The sequence below is a fragment of the Hippopotamus amphibius genome, chromosome 5 (genome assembly GCF_030028045.1).
Source record: "Hippopotamus amphibius kiboko isolate mHipAmp2 chromosome 5, mHipAmp2.hap2, whole genome shotgun sequence".
NCBI lineage: Eukaryota > Metazoa > Chordata > Mammalia > Artiodactyla > Hippopotamidae > Hippopotamus > Hippopotamus amphibius.
In genome coordinates this window covers 6,429,018-6,445,818 of record NC_080190.1, presented here as the reverse complement: position 1 = coordinate 6,445,818, position 16,801 = coordinate 6,429,018, and the positions used below count along the sequence as shown (strand labels likewise).

At 45.5% G+C, this 16,801-nt stretch overlaps 1 protein-coding gene across 1 annotated transcript in view; it reads right to left on the bottom strand.

Annotated features, from left to right (window-relative positions):
- ADAM12 (ADAM metallopeptidase domain 12) overlaps window positions 1-16,801 on the bottom strand; it is a 352,080-nt gene that overhangs the window by 63,764 nt on the left and 271,515 nt on the right. The window contains exon 11 of the mRNA XM_057734683.1: window positions 14,656-14,804. Coding sequence (XP_057590666.1) covers window positions 14,656-14,804 — 149 coding nt within the window. The remainder of the gene's footprint in view (window positions 1-14,655; window positions 14,805-16,801) is intronic.

Genomic DNA, 16,801 nt, shown 5'->3' with positions numbered 1-16,801 from the left:
AGGAAAACGCTCACCACAGCCAAGTTCGTCACCCTGCTTCTGAACTTTTGAGGATAGCAGAATGAAACTTTTTGGACAGTACTTCACTACTTCTTCATTCACCCACTCACTCACTGGAGAAGTAATTACTATATTTAAAGCTCTGAGGAGGATCCCGTGGTGATTAAAATATGGCCCCAGCCCTTCCCCGTCTCCTTGCTGGACCTTTGCCAAGGGAACTATTGGACACGCCTACTCCCCACACTGCGTCTCCATGCATATAAATAAAATAGAAATATACTCACATGTATAAACACATCCTGCATATTTATCCACATACAGGGATCATAAAGTACAGAAACATATGTAGTTATATTGAATTGATATACACTATACATATTTTTTTGAAATAAATATTGAGAACATGCTTTAAGCTAGATGCCGGGTACTTTCTCATAGGAATATTTTCTGCTTTATACTTTTTCTAAATTTACATTTTAAAGCAACCCAGTGAGATAGGTATCGTTATTTCCATCTTGCAAATGAGGGGAGGGAACTTGTTTAAAAGTTCTCAGCTAGGGGATGGCATAGACGAGATCTGATCCCAAGTTCCGTTATTTAAAAAACCTACTTTCTTCACTGCAGATATCAGTTCAGCCCGGACCACCTGCAGTCAACTGTTGAAACGTGAACAGTGATCCATCCAGCCCTGATGTGCTGATTTACGTACGAAGGAGGAATCCTCCCATCACTCAACACCTGCCTGGATCAGGGCCCTTCAAAGTGTGGTTCCAGCTTCAGCATCACCTGGCAACCTACCAGAAACGCAAATGTGCAGACCCCGCCCAGACCTGCTACCTCAGAAAAACTCAGGGGTGGGTCTCGGCAACTGTGTTTTAACAAGTTCTCCAGGTGATTTCATTTTAAATTGGGGTAAAATTCACATAATTCACCACTTAAAAATATACAATCCCATGACTGAGTACATTCACAGTGTTACACAACCATCACCACTAATTCCAGAATGTTCTCCTGAGCCCCCTCAAACAAACCCCAGCCCTTGAAGCAGTCGCTCCATCCCTCCTCCCCATCAGTCTCTGTCAACCACTAATCTGCGTCCTGTCTCTCTGGATTTGCCTAGTCTGGACATTTCACATAAAAGGAATCATCCAATATGTGGCCTTTCTGTCTGGCTTCTTTCACTCAGAATGAAGTTTCCTCCACATGGTAGCACTATTAGTACTTCATTTACTTCAGTGACTGAATAACATCCTATTGTACGTAAGACTACACCACAATTTGTTTATTCATCAGTTGCTGGCCCAGGTGATTTATTAAATTACCAAAATTAAAGTTTGGGAACAACTGACCTCGGTTCAAAATTCCAATGTTGTAAAGATAACCTATGGACAAATCCATACCTACCGGTGTAAGCGGTAAGAAATGTAAACGAGGTGCGTCATTGGTCAGCTTTCTTGCACTTAAATTAGAAATAGTTTTGTTTCCCCCTGTGGTTCCGTTTTCTAAGAAAAGCTCGATGCACAGCATGTTGAAACCTTATGTGATTGTAGGCACGGGCTAGAAGTTCCATGAGAATCTGTCTCTTAAAGCCAAATTCAAATCACAAGTGAATTTCCAAATATCTTTCAGTATTAGAGCAGGTTAACTGATTAATCATTGTACTCTACACTAATTAAGGTGCCACCAAAGGTTCTGACTGTGAACAGAGAGGTGTTTTTGTTCTGAAGCAAGTTCCTTCCACTTGCTTTAAGCTCCAAAGTACGGTAGTTCTGCCCTCCTTTGGCTCATTCTGTTCCCTTATTTCACGGCCTTATTCCCTAGACTATTAATGAAAAGAGCATCGAATTGGGCCACGTAGTTGCTCACGACATTGAAGATCCTGTGCAGCCCATGGTCGGTAGTTTAAAAAGACAACCCTCGGTTTCTTCTACAGCTTTCGGCAAACTCATCACAACGTGCTTTTTAATACTTTTCATAAATTATCCCAAATATGTCAGGACAGCAGCTAATTGAATTGACATATAGCAGTGATAAGTTGGTGCAAAGCAATATAATTGGAGAGTTATTCAGAAAAGAAGCTCTTTTGCACAGTATTTTCCCTTGGCACAAGAACGCTTTAAAATGATTATACCTAGGACCCAGACAAAAGTGCTGCTTTCAGCTCACAGGCAGAGAATTTCCTGCAGACACCTCGCCAGGGTGACTGGCTCCTGTTCAGATGTGACCTCTTTAGTTAGACACATCTGCCTTTTTTTCCTAATATTTAACTACCAAGGACACTTGGGGGCAAATTTACTATGCTGAATGCAGGGTTAGACATATAAAGCCGATGAAAGAGACAGCTGGGTGATATTGGAAAACACATACACACAACCCACTTTTCAAAAGAGGAATGCCACTTACAGCTTCCCACCATAAATGCAGTCACGGCTTAATATTTCAGCCGTTACCAAGCTGCCAAGTAAAACATTATTAGGGGTTACTTTTACTTTGATAAATCTGCAGTCAGAAAATTCTTTTCTTGTAGGAGCCTATTGTGTGTCTCACGGCTGTATTCTTGGGGGTGAATCATACTACGCCCATTTATCAACCTTGACAGTGGAAGCTGGGAGTTATCTGCCTTGCAAAAGCTCTCTGGGAATTATCTTTTGTTGTTGGCAATTAGGCAGCCAGGGAAAGCAGCGGCAATCAGGCTGGATTCACGGGGGCTGCAGGTCACTGTTCTCGATGTTTCCTTTGACTTCCTTGCCTCATTAATACATGTGTGCTGGGTCCCAAAGAATCCAGGTTCCCCAGCTCCAAGCTCTGGGGGTGACAACAGCCCACATCCTGACTGCAGGAAAGAAGGGCAAGTTACCAGAGGAGGAAGGATGGAACAGTCTGGACAGCTGCTGAGAACAGCTTGGAGCTGACACAACTGTGTGACAGGAAAAGCCAACGTCGCAGGAAACCGGGGATGGGAAATCATCCAGGTTTCTCTGTTTAAATCGATTGAAAAAAAAAAAAAAGAAAAAAAAAAAAAACCTCACATCTTCTACAGCTGATAAATGATTAGATGGTAAAGGGATAACAGCTTTGGGGAAATATGTTGCTGACACTGTCTCGCACTGATTTCTTCCTGCAGACCGAAATGGAGTTTTATTTTCTCCTGACAGTGGAAGTGCCAGATGCAGCAGGCCTGGGACACATGGCACAGAGTGGGTGCAGAAGAATCGAAATTGGAAGACTAAGGCTGAGCACCCCATCTATTAAACATAAAGCTCAGTGTTAAAACCAAGCCTCAGTTTTCACATCTGTAGACTGGGAATAATAACTAACTTGCATGCTGAGGGAGAGGACAAATGAGCTTCAGACACAAATGGGAACGTCTCTGGTTAACTTCAAAGGTGGTAGTTGCCACTATTTGCCTGAAAAAGATACGTATCTCTTGCTTACTTAGAGGTGCCTCTGGCTATTTCGAATTATGGCTTGCCAGTACCTTATACCTTCTAGGGCTTAGAAACATTTTCCAATAAGGTGTAGAATTTATTACAATTGTAGCCAAAATGTAGTAATCTTTAAACTGTAAAACCGCAAGTCAACTTGAGAGGAGGATGATTCAGGAGGCAAAGGATTGATTACATAGGAACCCTCGATTTAACACACATGTGGTGTTAAAGAGACTGCTCATTCTGGAAGGGCTGGGCTGTCTCTAGCCCAACCAGAACATGGGCTTAGGAACCACCAACCAACACAAACAAAGATGCTGTTTCGATGACTGTTCCCTGCCACGCGGCTGTGGTGGTTCTTGGTTGCTGGAACGTTTTCCAAACATCTTTCCCAAAGCTCGTGCACCATAAGCGCCCTCCATGTATCCTTCCCACCGTTTCCTCCACAGCCAAGGCCTAGGTGGGAGCTTAGAGGGGAATGTGGTCACAGAAAGACCAGACCTGCCCTCTGTTCTCTGACAACACGACCTACTGACTCTGTATCACTAAATCTGCAACCAGCTTGAAGAGCTTTTCCAAAAACAAACAATAACTCACAGTTCAGGGCCAGGTCTATGCATCCCTAGTTCCTCCAGGAGCACAGGCCTCCCACTGTTACCATCTTCTCGTCCTTGGGGCAACGCAGGGCCCACTTACAGCACTGGGTGCAAGGAGTCTTGGTGGGGATGGATTTGCTCGGCCAAGTGTCAACCCCCAAGTTCTAGGGCCATCTTGAGAAAAACCTTTAGGTCTTTCACAATTACACCCTGGAAGAAAAACTTGCAATCACCACACACAGAATTTAGGAGCTGACTAAGAGGCACGTCCTGTTGGGGCGGGTGGTGGTGTCTGCACCCGTAGGGACTGGCCTGGTGGTCGGCAGCCTGGCGGGACTGAGGTGCAGCCCAAGGTCACCCTGTTTCAGGGGCTTCTGACTTCATCTCACCCCGCACGTTCAGGATAATGAAGGAAAATATTACCAGCACTTACCATCCTTGAGCCAGGCCCTGCTGTGCACCAGAAGCCTGGTGGGCGTCCTCGCGCATTGACCACCTGGTCAGTCAGATTATATCATTCCTATTTTACAGATGAGGAAACTGAGGTGCAGAGAGGTTAGACACCTTGCCACAGTCCTCTGGTTCCAAGGTCAGGGCTGAAAACCCAGCTTTCTGACCTGAAGGCCTGTGCTTTTCCTCCGCAACCACCCTGCCTCAAGGGCAGTCAGGAAGCTCCGCCAGTGGCTTCCAGGCATCACCCCCAGGGCCAGGGCCTCAGGGCAGCCTCAGGTGTGACCTGGCACAAATGGCCCAGAGCCACATCAGCACCCAGGAGGAGGCGGGCGGGGGTCCAGGCGCCTCACGCTCCCTGGGGTCTCCGGAAGGTAACAGCGAAGCCCACGGTCCTGCCGGCGACCCCAAGGGCATCTTTCAGCATCTCCCTGCATGGCTTTGATGCTGTGAAAATGGTGGCTAGATAACTGGGGTTTATGGAGCACACCTGAGGGCACGCACACACCTCAGGGAGGTTGTGAGCCCACGCGGGCCTCAACAAGCTGCAGGCAGAGGGCAGCCTCGCCCACCTGGACAGCGCGGGACTCTGCCGGGGGGCTTTCCCGGGTGTGCGGGGAGGTGGCCGTGGGCCCGAGCCACCCTCTGCCCGGCCAAGGGTACCCGGCGTGACCCTGGACATGCAGGCTGACACAACAGAACGGAACCCCGGCAGAGCCCACAGGAATGCAAAGTGACTGCATTAGGACCAAACGCCTGAGCCCGTGGGCTGCCAGATGGGCCGCAGACGGCGGAGGAAATCACCAGGCCAGGAGCGCGTGATCAAAAACGTCCTTGGTAGGACATTTCCATTGTTAATAGCAAACACCTGCGGCCAAGGATGGCGCCATCGGCAGCACGTTATAATTCACGTCTTTAACACGTGAACTTTGACCTCTGCTCCTCCTCCCCGGAAACCAATTAAAGTGTAAATGTAATTTCTCAGAATTTTTAATAAAGGAGACCAACTGAGCTCTGGCCTGTTGAGGGGTGCACAGGCGGCCTCTAGGCGTTACCAGAAAATAGACCTTTCACGTCTGTGCTCTGATAAAGGCAGGGGACTCAGGGCAGGGGCCCAGCACCACATTAAAGGGGCCCAGCCCATCAGAGGTGGTGTCTCAGACTCCCTTCTCAGCTTCTCTTCCCGGGGCTGGCGTGGGATGGGGCTCTGGCAGATGTAAACAGACCCAGGGGTTAACAGAGGGCAGTTTATGCGTTGAGATAACTCCACCCATCCCTCCTGCCCCCGGGGACAGACCAGTATAGATCACGCCGCCCGTGGCATCTGCTGGCTCTGCAAGTCTGTAACAGGGAAGACGCTGTCAATCAAATATGCTAGAAAAGGTGGTCATGGTAGATGCTTCTCAGCCACCCAACGAGGGCTGAAGTCCGGTCCGCCCTCCTCTTACCTCACTGAGCTCCTGATGCTGGGGTAGCCATCAGGGCAGCCTGCAACTCAAGACTGGCACCCACGTCCCCCTCACCCTCCCGCTGCCCGCCAGGGATTGGGAACTGAAGGGTCCTTTGCTCACAGGGGCCAGGGAATAGGCTAGAGGCAGGAGCCAGAGGCTGTGGACTGACATCTTGAGTCTGGTCCTAACCAACTGCGGGGCCTCTGGCCTTTCTGAACCTCAGTTTCTCATCTGTATGACGGAGGTGATTGTATCTGCCCTTTCCTCTTAGAACTGTGACAATTAAATGAGAAAGGAGATGTGAAAGTTCTTTGTAAACTGAAGAGTAATCTAGGAGGTCTACAGGGTCATATTCTTACAACCTCCCAGCTCCTACTTTAGCTAAATTAAGCACAGGCTTTCAGGAGAAGCCACTTCCGGAAGAACTCCACCTTTTAAAAGGAAATTGCTCCTTGGTGTCCATGGAGTTTAAAAAAAAAAAAAAGGACTCAGCCTCCTATTTACCGGGGGTTTCTCAGTCCTTATTCTTTTTTATTTTGTTTTTCTCTTTATTGTATTGTTTCTGTTCTTGTGAGTTATCATAACTCCATTGTAGATGATGTGGAATATACAATAAATGAAAATGACAAAACTGCAGCAGATGGTATAGTATAAAAAAATAGTGGCTTCAGAATCATCTCCTTAGAAGTCTAGCCATTACATGAAAGGTGAAATGTGGCTTCACTCTGCACATATCTGACTGTGGGGGCAACACCCATCTGTCTGTCTATCTACCCAGCTGCCCACGACCATCTATCCATCTGCTATCAGCTCACTCAACCATCCACCCATCTACCCATCCAACATCCATCCATCCACCCACCCAGCCATCCTTTCAGTCCAAAAGTATTTATTGAAATCTACTATATCCCAGACACTGTTCTAGGTGCTGGGGACTCAGCAATGAACAAAACAGACAAAATTCCTGACCCAGTAGAGCTTAAAGTGGGTCCTTCTGAATGCTGTTGGTCACAGAGAGGCCCAGAATTTGCTCTTGACCTCTCACCGTGGCCTCTGTACCACAAGTCCTGGGGAAAGGAGGAAGCCGTGTGTGTGTGTGTGTGTGTGTGTGTGTGTGTGGAAGGGGGGAGGGATTGGCAGAATTTCAGCAGCAATGTTTTCACACATGTTCTACCACAAATAAAATGCTACATTAACGAGCAATGACAGGAAATAATTCTCTGCTGTTGTAACCTAAGTTGAAGGAGATTTGCAGAACTAAATGTCTTAAAAATGGGCCAGCCATCCTGCTTCCCAGAAGTCACACAGGGACAAGGCTCTGTACTGAAAAGGCTTCAGTCCCTGCATGGAGTCCAAACATGGCAAACCCAGCCCAGGTGACCTCCATACGGTGAGGACCTCCAGGAGGCAGGGTGGCCCAGCCTCAGCCTCAGTCTGGACCATGGAACTCCCTCGAAGCCTGCGGTGGGAAGCCAGCCCATCTTTCTCTGACCAGTTCCCCGGGACAGACACCCTTCTCTTCCTGAGGTTTACAGCTGCTGCACATTTTTATTTGCGATAAGTAATAGGAAGGTGGAAAGTCAGGGGCTTGGCTCCTGGTGACTCAGCCTTACGTCCTGGGCCTTCCATTTGGGTAGTTTTGAAAACATAAGCAATTCATTTAACTTCCTGAGCTGCAGCTGCTCATCTTTAAAATGGGTATAACCACACTCACCCCACACCTTTGACTGATGAAAGATACATCCCCAGTAACCTCTAGGGTCAAAGTCACGTTTGCCTCCATTCATTTCCCTCAAACTGGATATTCAAGGAGCAGTGGCCACACAGACCAGTCTCCCTAGCTTGACCTCTGTTTTGTGTCCAGTTTAAGAGAAGAGGACATCCTACCATGCCCTTGGGCAGTGACTTGTACTATCCCAACTCTGCATTAATTACAGACAAATCCCTTCATTTTCCAGTGAGCAATACCTAATCCTACAGAGAAGAAATAAGAACATGGTCTGTGTTGAGGAGTCCTCTTGAACTGCTGTAAGGAATATCTCCTGCCAGTTCATTTCCCCCTTATGGTTAGGTCGGGAAGTAGCCAACTCAATTACTCTGGCTGGAAAATTGATTCTGACCTGTAGCATTTTCAGGTTACTAGAGTTCCTCATTTTGTTGCTGTTTATTTTTTTTTACTCCTTGGATAAAGATTTCCATTTTTTTTCCCCTACTTCCACTTTGAAGAAGGAAGTAAAGACTTTCTTAAACTTTTCATTGAGAAAAAGAATAATCATCTTCAAATGAACTTATATGGGGAAATAATTTTCTCCAATCGCATGCTCGCAAAATCCCTTTATAATAAGTGTATTTCATGACCTCAGATCCTCAAACTTCAAAAGGGGGTGAGTTTTACTTATATATATTTTGCACTGACTTTTTTCAAGAAAGCAAGTTCTTCAAAGGTATAGACTTTCCAGATGCGTCGAATTTCTATCAACTCCTACCACATCTGAAACTTGGGAATTTTTCACGGAAAAGTACAGTTGATTTTAGTTTCTCAAATCACATTTTCAGATAGAGGACTTCTCAAAAATAAAACCAAATTCCCTGTAACATGAACTAGGAATTCCCAAGGAGGGTCTGCCTAACCCTATGCAGTTCTTCCGGGATGGGTTCAGACTGGACTTTACTCCAGAATGTTCCCTGCTCACCACCCCTTCCAACCTTTGCTCCTTGTTCACAATGAATTATTGGTCATTTTTTAAAAGGTGGAGATGTTATTATGGCAATGTTGAAAAATTTCTCATCTTTTAGAGGCACAACTGAAATACTTATAGATGATGTTATGATACCCACGACTGTGTAAACAGATGAGATTAGGTGCCCCTGCAGTGAGCCTCATGGTGCCCCAAAATGTCCTGTATCAGAGCCCTGAGCTTCCAGTCTGTGATCACCAGTTTCTGTGCCTGGGACCCACCCCCACAACATAAGGCCTTAGAAGTCACGGTTTCCACCTTGTGTGTCTGTGGCCCCACTCTGCTCCTTAGGCTCTGGCGCACAGGTACCCTGGAAATGCTAGTTGAGTAAATGAGTGGTTTTGCTATAACTGGTTGCCCAGCCCGGTTTCCTGCAGCTGGCTTGTCCTGAGTTGGAGGTAGGGCCCACGTCCTCTCAGTTTCCATGAGCGAAGGTTGAACTTGGGTGAAGGCCATCCAGCTGTGCTTCACGTCCAGACAGCTGTGCAGCAGGGAGGTATGCAGTGAATGTTTCCTGAACTGAATTATACGGAATCGAATGAGCCAATTATCCACACTTCTGAGGAAGTGGGATGGCAATGCTTTTACCTTAGACGTGGTTATTTGATCCAGTTGTAGATGTTATTCCTGAACGCCCAACCTCAGCTGAATGTAAATTATCTACACCCCTGGCGAGCGAGCGGTAACCCTCATTTTCTTGGCCCCACGTTATCCTGGGCACTCAATGCACTGCCCTCCACTGTCCGCTGGCAGCCAGGCAGCACATTCTTTGCCAGTCTGGATTAAACAAAACCCAAACAGCTCCAAACTCTCCATCTTAGCATCAGCACGAAAACCATGGCACCAATTCCTTTCAGATACATACATGGAAATTGTGGAAGTGCACTTCTGTGGCTCTCGGAAGTACAGCTCTGAAAGAATCTTACTGAAGGAAAAGCAAAGTGAAGTCCTAACAGAAAAGAACCTTTGACATCAAGTCTACAAGACTGGTGAGGTGAGCAGGTGAGGGTGTGGCGTGGTCCACCACCTGGTATGCTGGTGCTGGCTCCTCCTTAATGGGTTCCAAATGCCTATTAATTACACTAAAATAAAACTAGAGGTAATACATTATTTCTCTTTTAACAAGAAGCTCCCTCCCCCTGACTTTTTTTTTTTTTACAGACAGTAAACCCCTTAATTTGGCAAACTACAATAGCTCAGATGCTATGTGATCTTAAAAGTGAAGAATTCTTAAAAGACAAATGAGATCATGTTATTGCCCCACCTAAAACCCTCCAGTGATGTCTCCCTGCCCTGGAGACAAAACCATGTTCCTACCAGTTCCTACCATGGTGTGGGCTTTGCTTGCTGTGGCCTCTCCTTTCTCTCCAGTAGCATCAGCACCACTTTGCCCCCAGCCCCGCCCCGTTCTGATCCAGCCCCACCAGCCACTGGCTTCCCGTCAGTGATGCTCCCCCCTTCAGAGCCCTGGCGCATGGTGTCTCTCCCCTCCCCCCACCCCAAGCCCACGCCCTTCCATCTCCACAGGTTCTCCATCCCTCTCTTCCTTTTGGTCTTGGCTTAAACGTCACCTCCACAGAGAGGTCTTCCCCAAACCACTAATTAATGTCGGGTCCCCTAGCTCACGCGTCTCCTTTCCATCTTCTTCTTTGCTTCCTTCATAGCACTCCTTTCAACCTGCAGTTTTTTATTTACTGTTTTTCAAGACTGTCTTCTCCACAAGAACACAAGTTCCATGAGGGCAAGAAAAGGGTCTGTCCTGTTCACGGGTGAAATAACCCCAATATCTATCAAAGCGTGTAACACATTGCAGGAGCTGAGTTACCGTGTGTTTTAGATCCAGCTGCATCCCCTCACGAGACGGCTCTATGACTCCAACTTTCATTGTAACAGAAAATTTTCCGCAAAAAAGAAAAGGAAGCTCTGAGGGTAATTTCTGAATGCTAATGCTGCCTTTTCCTACTCTAGGAAGTGACACTTACTATTATGCTAAATATTCTTTTCCCAAAGTGCTCAAATTATTCACGTTTTCTTACTCGCATAAATGTAGCATGCTTCGTCCTCAACCCCGAAAGACCAAGTGCACCAAGAAGCTCATTAATGGATGGACTCAACTGAGTTCAAACTACCACACGAATCCCCAGATATTGCTTTTGCCAAAGAGTAACTTCCAAGACAGGTCTTAATGTTAACTATCCAAAGACATAAAACACACACTCTCACACACTCAAAGACTTGGAGTAATTAATGATTATAATTTGTAAGGACTGCCCCCCCCCCGGAACTATTCCTGTAACATGCAACTGAAGCCATGACACCCGTGTTTAAAAGAATTCTCCTCCATCCTTGTATTTTCAAGTCTTTGGGTCCAATTCATGGATGATGGCAGTTGGTGAAATTTCAGAGTTAGGATTCTGGAATTTTTTTTTAAGATTGTTTTTGATGTGGACCATTTTAAAGTCTTTATTGAATTTGTTACAATATTGCTTCTGTTTTATGTTTTGGTTTTTTGGCTGTGGGGCATGTGGAATCTTAGCTCCCCGACCAGGGGTCAAACCTGCACCCCCTGCAATGGAAGGCAAAGTCTTAACCACTGGAGCGCCAGGGAAGTCCCTGGAATGTTTCCATAAAGAATAAACAAGGGGTATTAAGGGATGCATTTCTTTCCTTTAAACCATCTGCAATACTTGATTCTTTTTGACTCTGGGAGACTTTCATATCATGAAAGCAGTCCCTGATTCACCTTTTTGTAAGTCACCTTTGGGGCTAAGACTTAAATCATATTTTTAACACTTGAACCAGCAGTGGGGAGGAAGTCGGGAGGAAGGTTTGGACGTGGGCCAGTTGAAAATGAGCCATTCACACAGGAGCTCTGGGCACTGATATGGCACTAGAAGTGTTTTCCAGCAACTGCGAGCAGGAATTCTGAAAAAAAGCCTTTAACTCTTCGATGGTTCCAAGGCCCCTGTGAGCTAAATAATAATAATAATACCTCCATATATTTGTGGAGTGATTTACAATTTACAGAGACATATGCTCTCATTTAATTCACTCTCCCAATCTCATGGGGACCCTATGAGGTAAGAGAACGACCACGTTGAGATAATACTGGAGGTTAAAAGCAGCCTGGAAATTCTACAATGGGTGATGGATGACTGAGGTGGCCGGAACAGCTTGACCTCCCCCTTGCTGTGGGCTTTTGTGATTAATTCACCCACTTGCTTAGGAAGTTTCTTTCCATCTGAGAAAATTAAAAACACTACTCTCTGGACAGGAATGTGGGATCATAAATGAGAACCAAATAGAAAAGATTTATGCGAAAGCACAAGCTCAGCAAAAGAGGAAACTTAGAAATCGCTAATAAGGTATAAATCAAGGAAAGGCTATTAGCAAACCCCTGGTAAGAAAAAAAAGTTTTTTAAGTGATTTGCTGAGCTCTTAACAATACCATTTCTACCTATGATTTTCAAATATCTCCAGGGTAATGTGGCTAGCATCCTTAAACACTGCCACGAAGACTTTCCAATTTGAAGGGCTGTACACGAAATTACAGAGAGTACCAGAAAGCAATGCCTTGCTATTGTGCCTCTAGAATTGTATGATTCTTAGAGCTGTAGGGTCTTCCTCACCTGTGCATTCCCCACAACAACAAACACAGGGGTCAAAGTATTTGTTTAATGTGTGAACAAACACGTGAAAGATTGGGTGGATGAATGAATGGCTGGGTAGATGGAATGATGAAAACATGGACCGATGGATGGATGGATGGGTAGAAGGACAAACAAGATGAATAATGAATAGATTGATGGAAGAAAGGAAGGAAGGAAAATAGACAAAGACTAACTCACTCATTTTACTTATAAAAACATAAGAGCCAGAGAGGTTACTAATTTGCCTATTTTACAAAAAACAACTAGTGTCAGAACTGAGGCTGTCAGGTCTCTTCAATCGCAGTGTAGTATTCCCAAACTAGATTCTTCTGTCTTCCATTTGCCTCTTTAATCAAGAGTTCTGAAACATTAACAGTATTGATTAACAATACAATCTTAGTCTCTGAGAACACCTTTTGGAGGCATATAGTCTGGTGTGTTTGTGCCTATTTAATAATCAGGGAGATGAAGCACAGAGTGAATCTTCTGTGGCCACTTTGAGCTCATCAAGGATGAGAAAGCACAAAGACCATTCAGTTTCACGTCAACTTCCTGCCAATTTCATCTTCAGAGATTCACACAGCAAGCTGCCAGAGATGCTGGACCCTATCTGGGCTGGTGGAATACTGAAAGCAGAAGATATCCACAGGCCCTGGCCCAACCTCACCCTCTAAGAAGGAATTCTTTGCCTCAAATACCCAACAAACAGTTATTTTGCCCCTGCCCAGGGAGTTTAAATGACAAGGAGCACAGTACTTCTCAGAGCAATGTGCCTCCCTTTTGGGAAGCTCCCCTTATCAATATTTAGAGTTTTGCAACATTTCACTTCCTGTTGGTGTTCAGCCTAAGATACTTTCACTTCTGCCTCAGGTTCTTGGCTTCTGTCATCACAGACCTAGAGAGCAAGTTCCTCTACTAGGTCTTGGTGAGTCCTTTGAACTGTGCTTAAGACAGAACCTCGAGCAGAAACAATGCACACCTGAAGGCTTTGTGCTAAGGGTGGCGATGGACAGGAGAAGCGGTACCTTGCTGGGACAAGATGCCTCACTGACCAGCTCCCATGAAATGACAACGCCCATGATGTGAGCCGTGCAGGGCTGCCCTACAAGCCATCCGAGAGGAGGCCCATGAGGCTATTGGTTGTAAAAGCATAACCACGTTCTATAACAATCCATCCCGCTTCCGGGACTTTTAATCCTCTTTAAGCAAGTGCCCCCCACACACCACGACTGCCCCCTTGCAGGTCTTCACGGAGGCCGGTCTATGTGATGCCCGTCGGCACTTGCTTCCGCTCCCAGTGCTTCCTTTCAGCAAACCCAGAGAGCTGACTTGGCCTAGGAAGTGCTGTAAAGATAAGCACTGGGTTTGCAAGGCAGAAATAGAGACACAGATGTGGAGAACAAACATATGGACACCAAGGGGGGAAATTGGTGGGGGGGGAGGGATGGTGGGATGAACTGGGAGATTGCGGTTGACATATATAAGCTAATATGTATAAAATAAAGCTAGAAAATAAAAGGTATTGAATTGCCAAAAAAAAAAAAACCTCTCAAAAAAAAAAAAAAAGATAAGCACTAGGAAGGTCTCAAGGTATAAAAAAGAACCAGCATCATAACAAGTGCGTGTTTTCCTTCACTAATGAAAACCTTCCTCCGTTAGCACAACATTCCAGTTTGGGAGGGGCCCTTACAGGTGTAGGGACATATCAGAATGTATAGTCACTCCAAGTTGCATCTATCTCCACCGGCTCTGAATTCTCCAGTAATGAAACTGTCTTCCTTTTTTTCTGGGTGAACCAAGTCTAGAGCTTCAGAAAGGCATTAAATAAGGAAGAATGACATAACTGACCGAAACGGAAAAGTGGCTTCACTTAAACCTTTAAGATCTGAGAAGGGGATGTGGTATCAGAGGTGGGGACCCTACAAATCCCCAAGCCACTAACACACTTCAGATCTGCTCCAGGGGCAACCCGGAGGGATGACACGCCTCCCCACATGGGACCCACCTCACCACGCCCACTCTGCCCGGAGGCTCTACCAGGCCCAGATGGAGCTGTAGGCGCAAATCAAAACCACGTGCTGGGATTGCAGGGTAATTTTCAATCTCTAAACAAAGACAGCATCTGTGCTCACCACTTCTCGTGGAGGAGCTCAGGCCTCACGCCCTTGGGCTCTGCAACCTGGGTGCTTCTCTCAGAGAAGCACAGTTCACGGAATTTCTTTCTGGAAGCTTCCCTGGGCGCCCTGGCCAGAAAACCAGGGAGCCCTTTGCCCAGCTGATTCCCGATACACATTTCAAGTTGCAGCCCGACTCTGAGAGCCGCTGGAAGCATCAGTACTTGCCCGGTTGAAGGGTTCATGATGCAGCCTCCTTTGTCCGCAGCCGTTTTGCAGCTACAGCCCCTCTCCAGTGTGTCATGGTTCATCCCGAAATTGTGTCCCAGCTCATGTGCCAGGGTCACGGCCGCACCAAGGGGACTGTCAGAATGGTCCTCAAAGAAAATACAAGAGCACAATGTATAGTTCACATCTTTTTGGCCTCTTTCCCAGTCCCCCCACCCCCAACCCTGTCCCCCAGACATTTATCTTTCATTAACATCTGACGGAATCCAATCTCCTATAAGGAATCAAGATAGAGACCCATTACTTAGTTCAAACTTAAAAAAAGATGTGACCTATTTTATTAAACTAGTTTGGGGCCCCCTCTGCTGAGAAATGCATTCCTCATGAATCCTTATAGGATTCCTTGTGTCTTTACGTGAAATAATCAAGGCAATCATTTCCCTCCTGCCTCCTACAATCTCTCACAAGACACCATTCTATCGAAGGAAACAAAAGGTTGTCCTGTATCATAGAAAGAAGCAGCTCATTCCTTCATGGGTGATAAAAGTACCGTTTTACCCATAATTAAGATGATGCTGATATAAAGTCCATAGGGGAAGCAGACTTCGTACAGTCTAAGTAAGATCTGAGCAACTGTTACTGAGTATGTCTCTTGCTGTCTACTTGGTAGAGAAGGATATCTGCAGACTTCATAAGAATTCACCATAAAAGCTAACTACATTGAGTAATCTGTTTGAAGACTCGTTGAATTAAGATTGTAATCCAGTTATGCCTTACTCTTGCTGGCCCTTTGTTTTGTCAGGTGGACTCTGGAAATGGATGGAGGGATCCTGATTCTCTGACTTTTGCTGCTGGGAGTTCACTCAGCCTTTTGCTTGGTTTTGGAAGGCAGGTTCCCCACTCAGCAAGCACTGCTTGCCCACCCTAACTTAGTGGAGCGCATGCATGGCTTGGCTAAAGAGATATTAGAAATTAATTTTTAAAATATCATTACTCAACTTTAACAAACTAAAGTTAGTGAATCAGTGACTGTGATTTGAAGAAATGGTGCCCGTGATTGGTGTTTCTGCAAAGGCCTGCACACCACCGAGTGATGAAGGTGACACTGAATCCTGCTTTGTGCTACCCAGGAAAGAGGATAAGAGGTTACCCAAGAGGTTTCCTGGAGGCAGTGATACCGTGCTTTAGAGAATGCATCACACACACAATCTTCGTGGGACCTCTTGATATAGGTGTGTTCATGTAAGATTTAATAGGTTTGCTGTCGGTAACAGCTGTAGCTCCCTTTCTCACTGGCCCTTGGTCTTAGAAAAGAGTGGCACGTCAAGGAACCACGTTGTTCTCAGAATAGACGAAATTCTTAATAACTTTGTTTAGATTTTACAGTTTCCTGTTGTAGGAAGCTTCACAAATATGTTTTAGGAAATCAGTTTTCTTCGATCTAAGAATGCTGGGATCTGAATTTAGCATGCTTTGGCGCAAAATTCAAGGAATTCATCCTTAAAAAATAACTCTTCATCAGATTCTTTTGTATCACTGGACATCTTGGTTTTGTCTTGAATTGCCTAATTGTTTCACATTCTTTCACGCATAGGTGATTATACACAGAATGTTTCTTAAGAGATCCTGATAAACAGTTTACCTTTCTAATAAGACAAAAATCTATTTCTTTAGTTCTGGCATTATCCCCAAACCAAGACTATTTTAGTCCAGTTAGATACAAAGGTGTGGCTTGAAGTTACTAAAATTAACGATTTGCTCCATCTTGGAAAAATAGAGAAACAGTACAAAACTCAAATTTTCAATGTGATTACGATTCCTGTCTCCTTGCGACATGATTTCCCTCCTCTTAGATTTGTGGGTCCTTGAAAGAGGCATGGCCGTACATAACACCCACGAATTCAACTTTAGAGACACAATAGGAGAAAGTCTCGATGTTTTAGATCTGGTCAAGATGTTGACTTGGTTGATGTCACGAATTTTACAGAAACTAAAGGAGCTGTGGACTTTCAGCCTACATGATGCTTCTCTTCTATGTGGAGTAAAGAAGGAGTGGGCCTAAGGATGGTCTTCACTGCTGGCCGGCCCGTCAAACATACTTCCTGTTGATTAACTTTGCTCTTGACTTGCTTCCTACTATAGTACA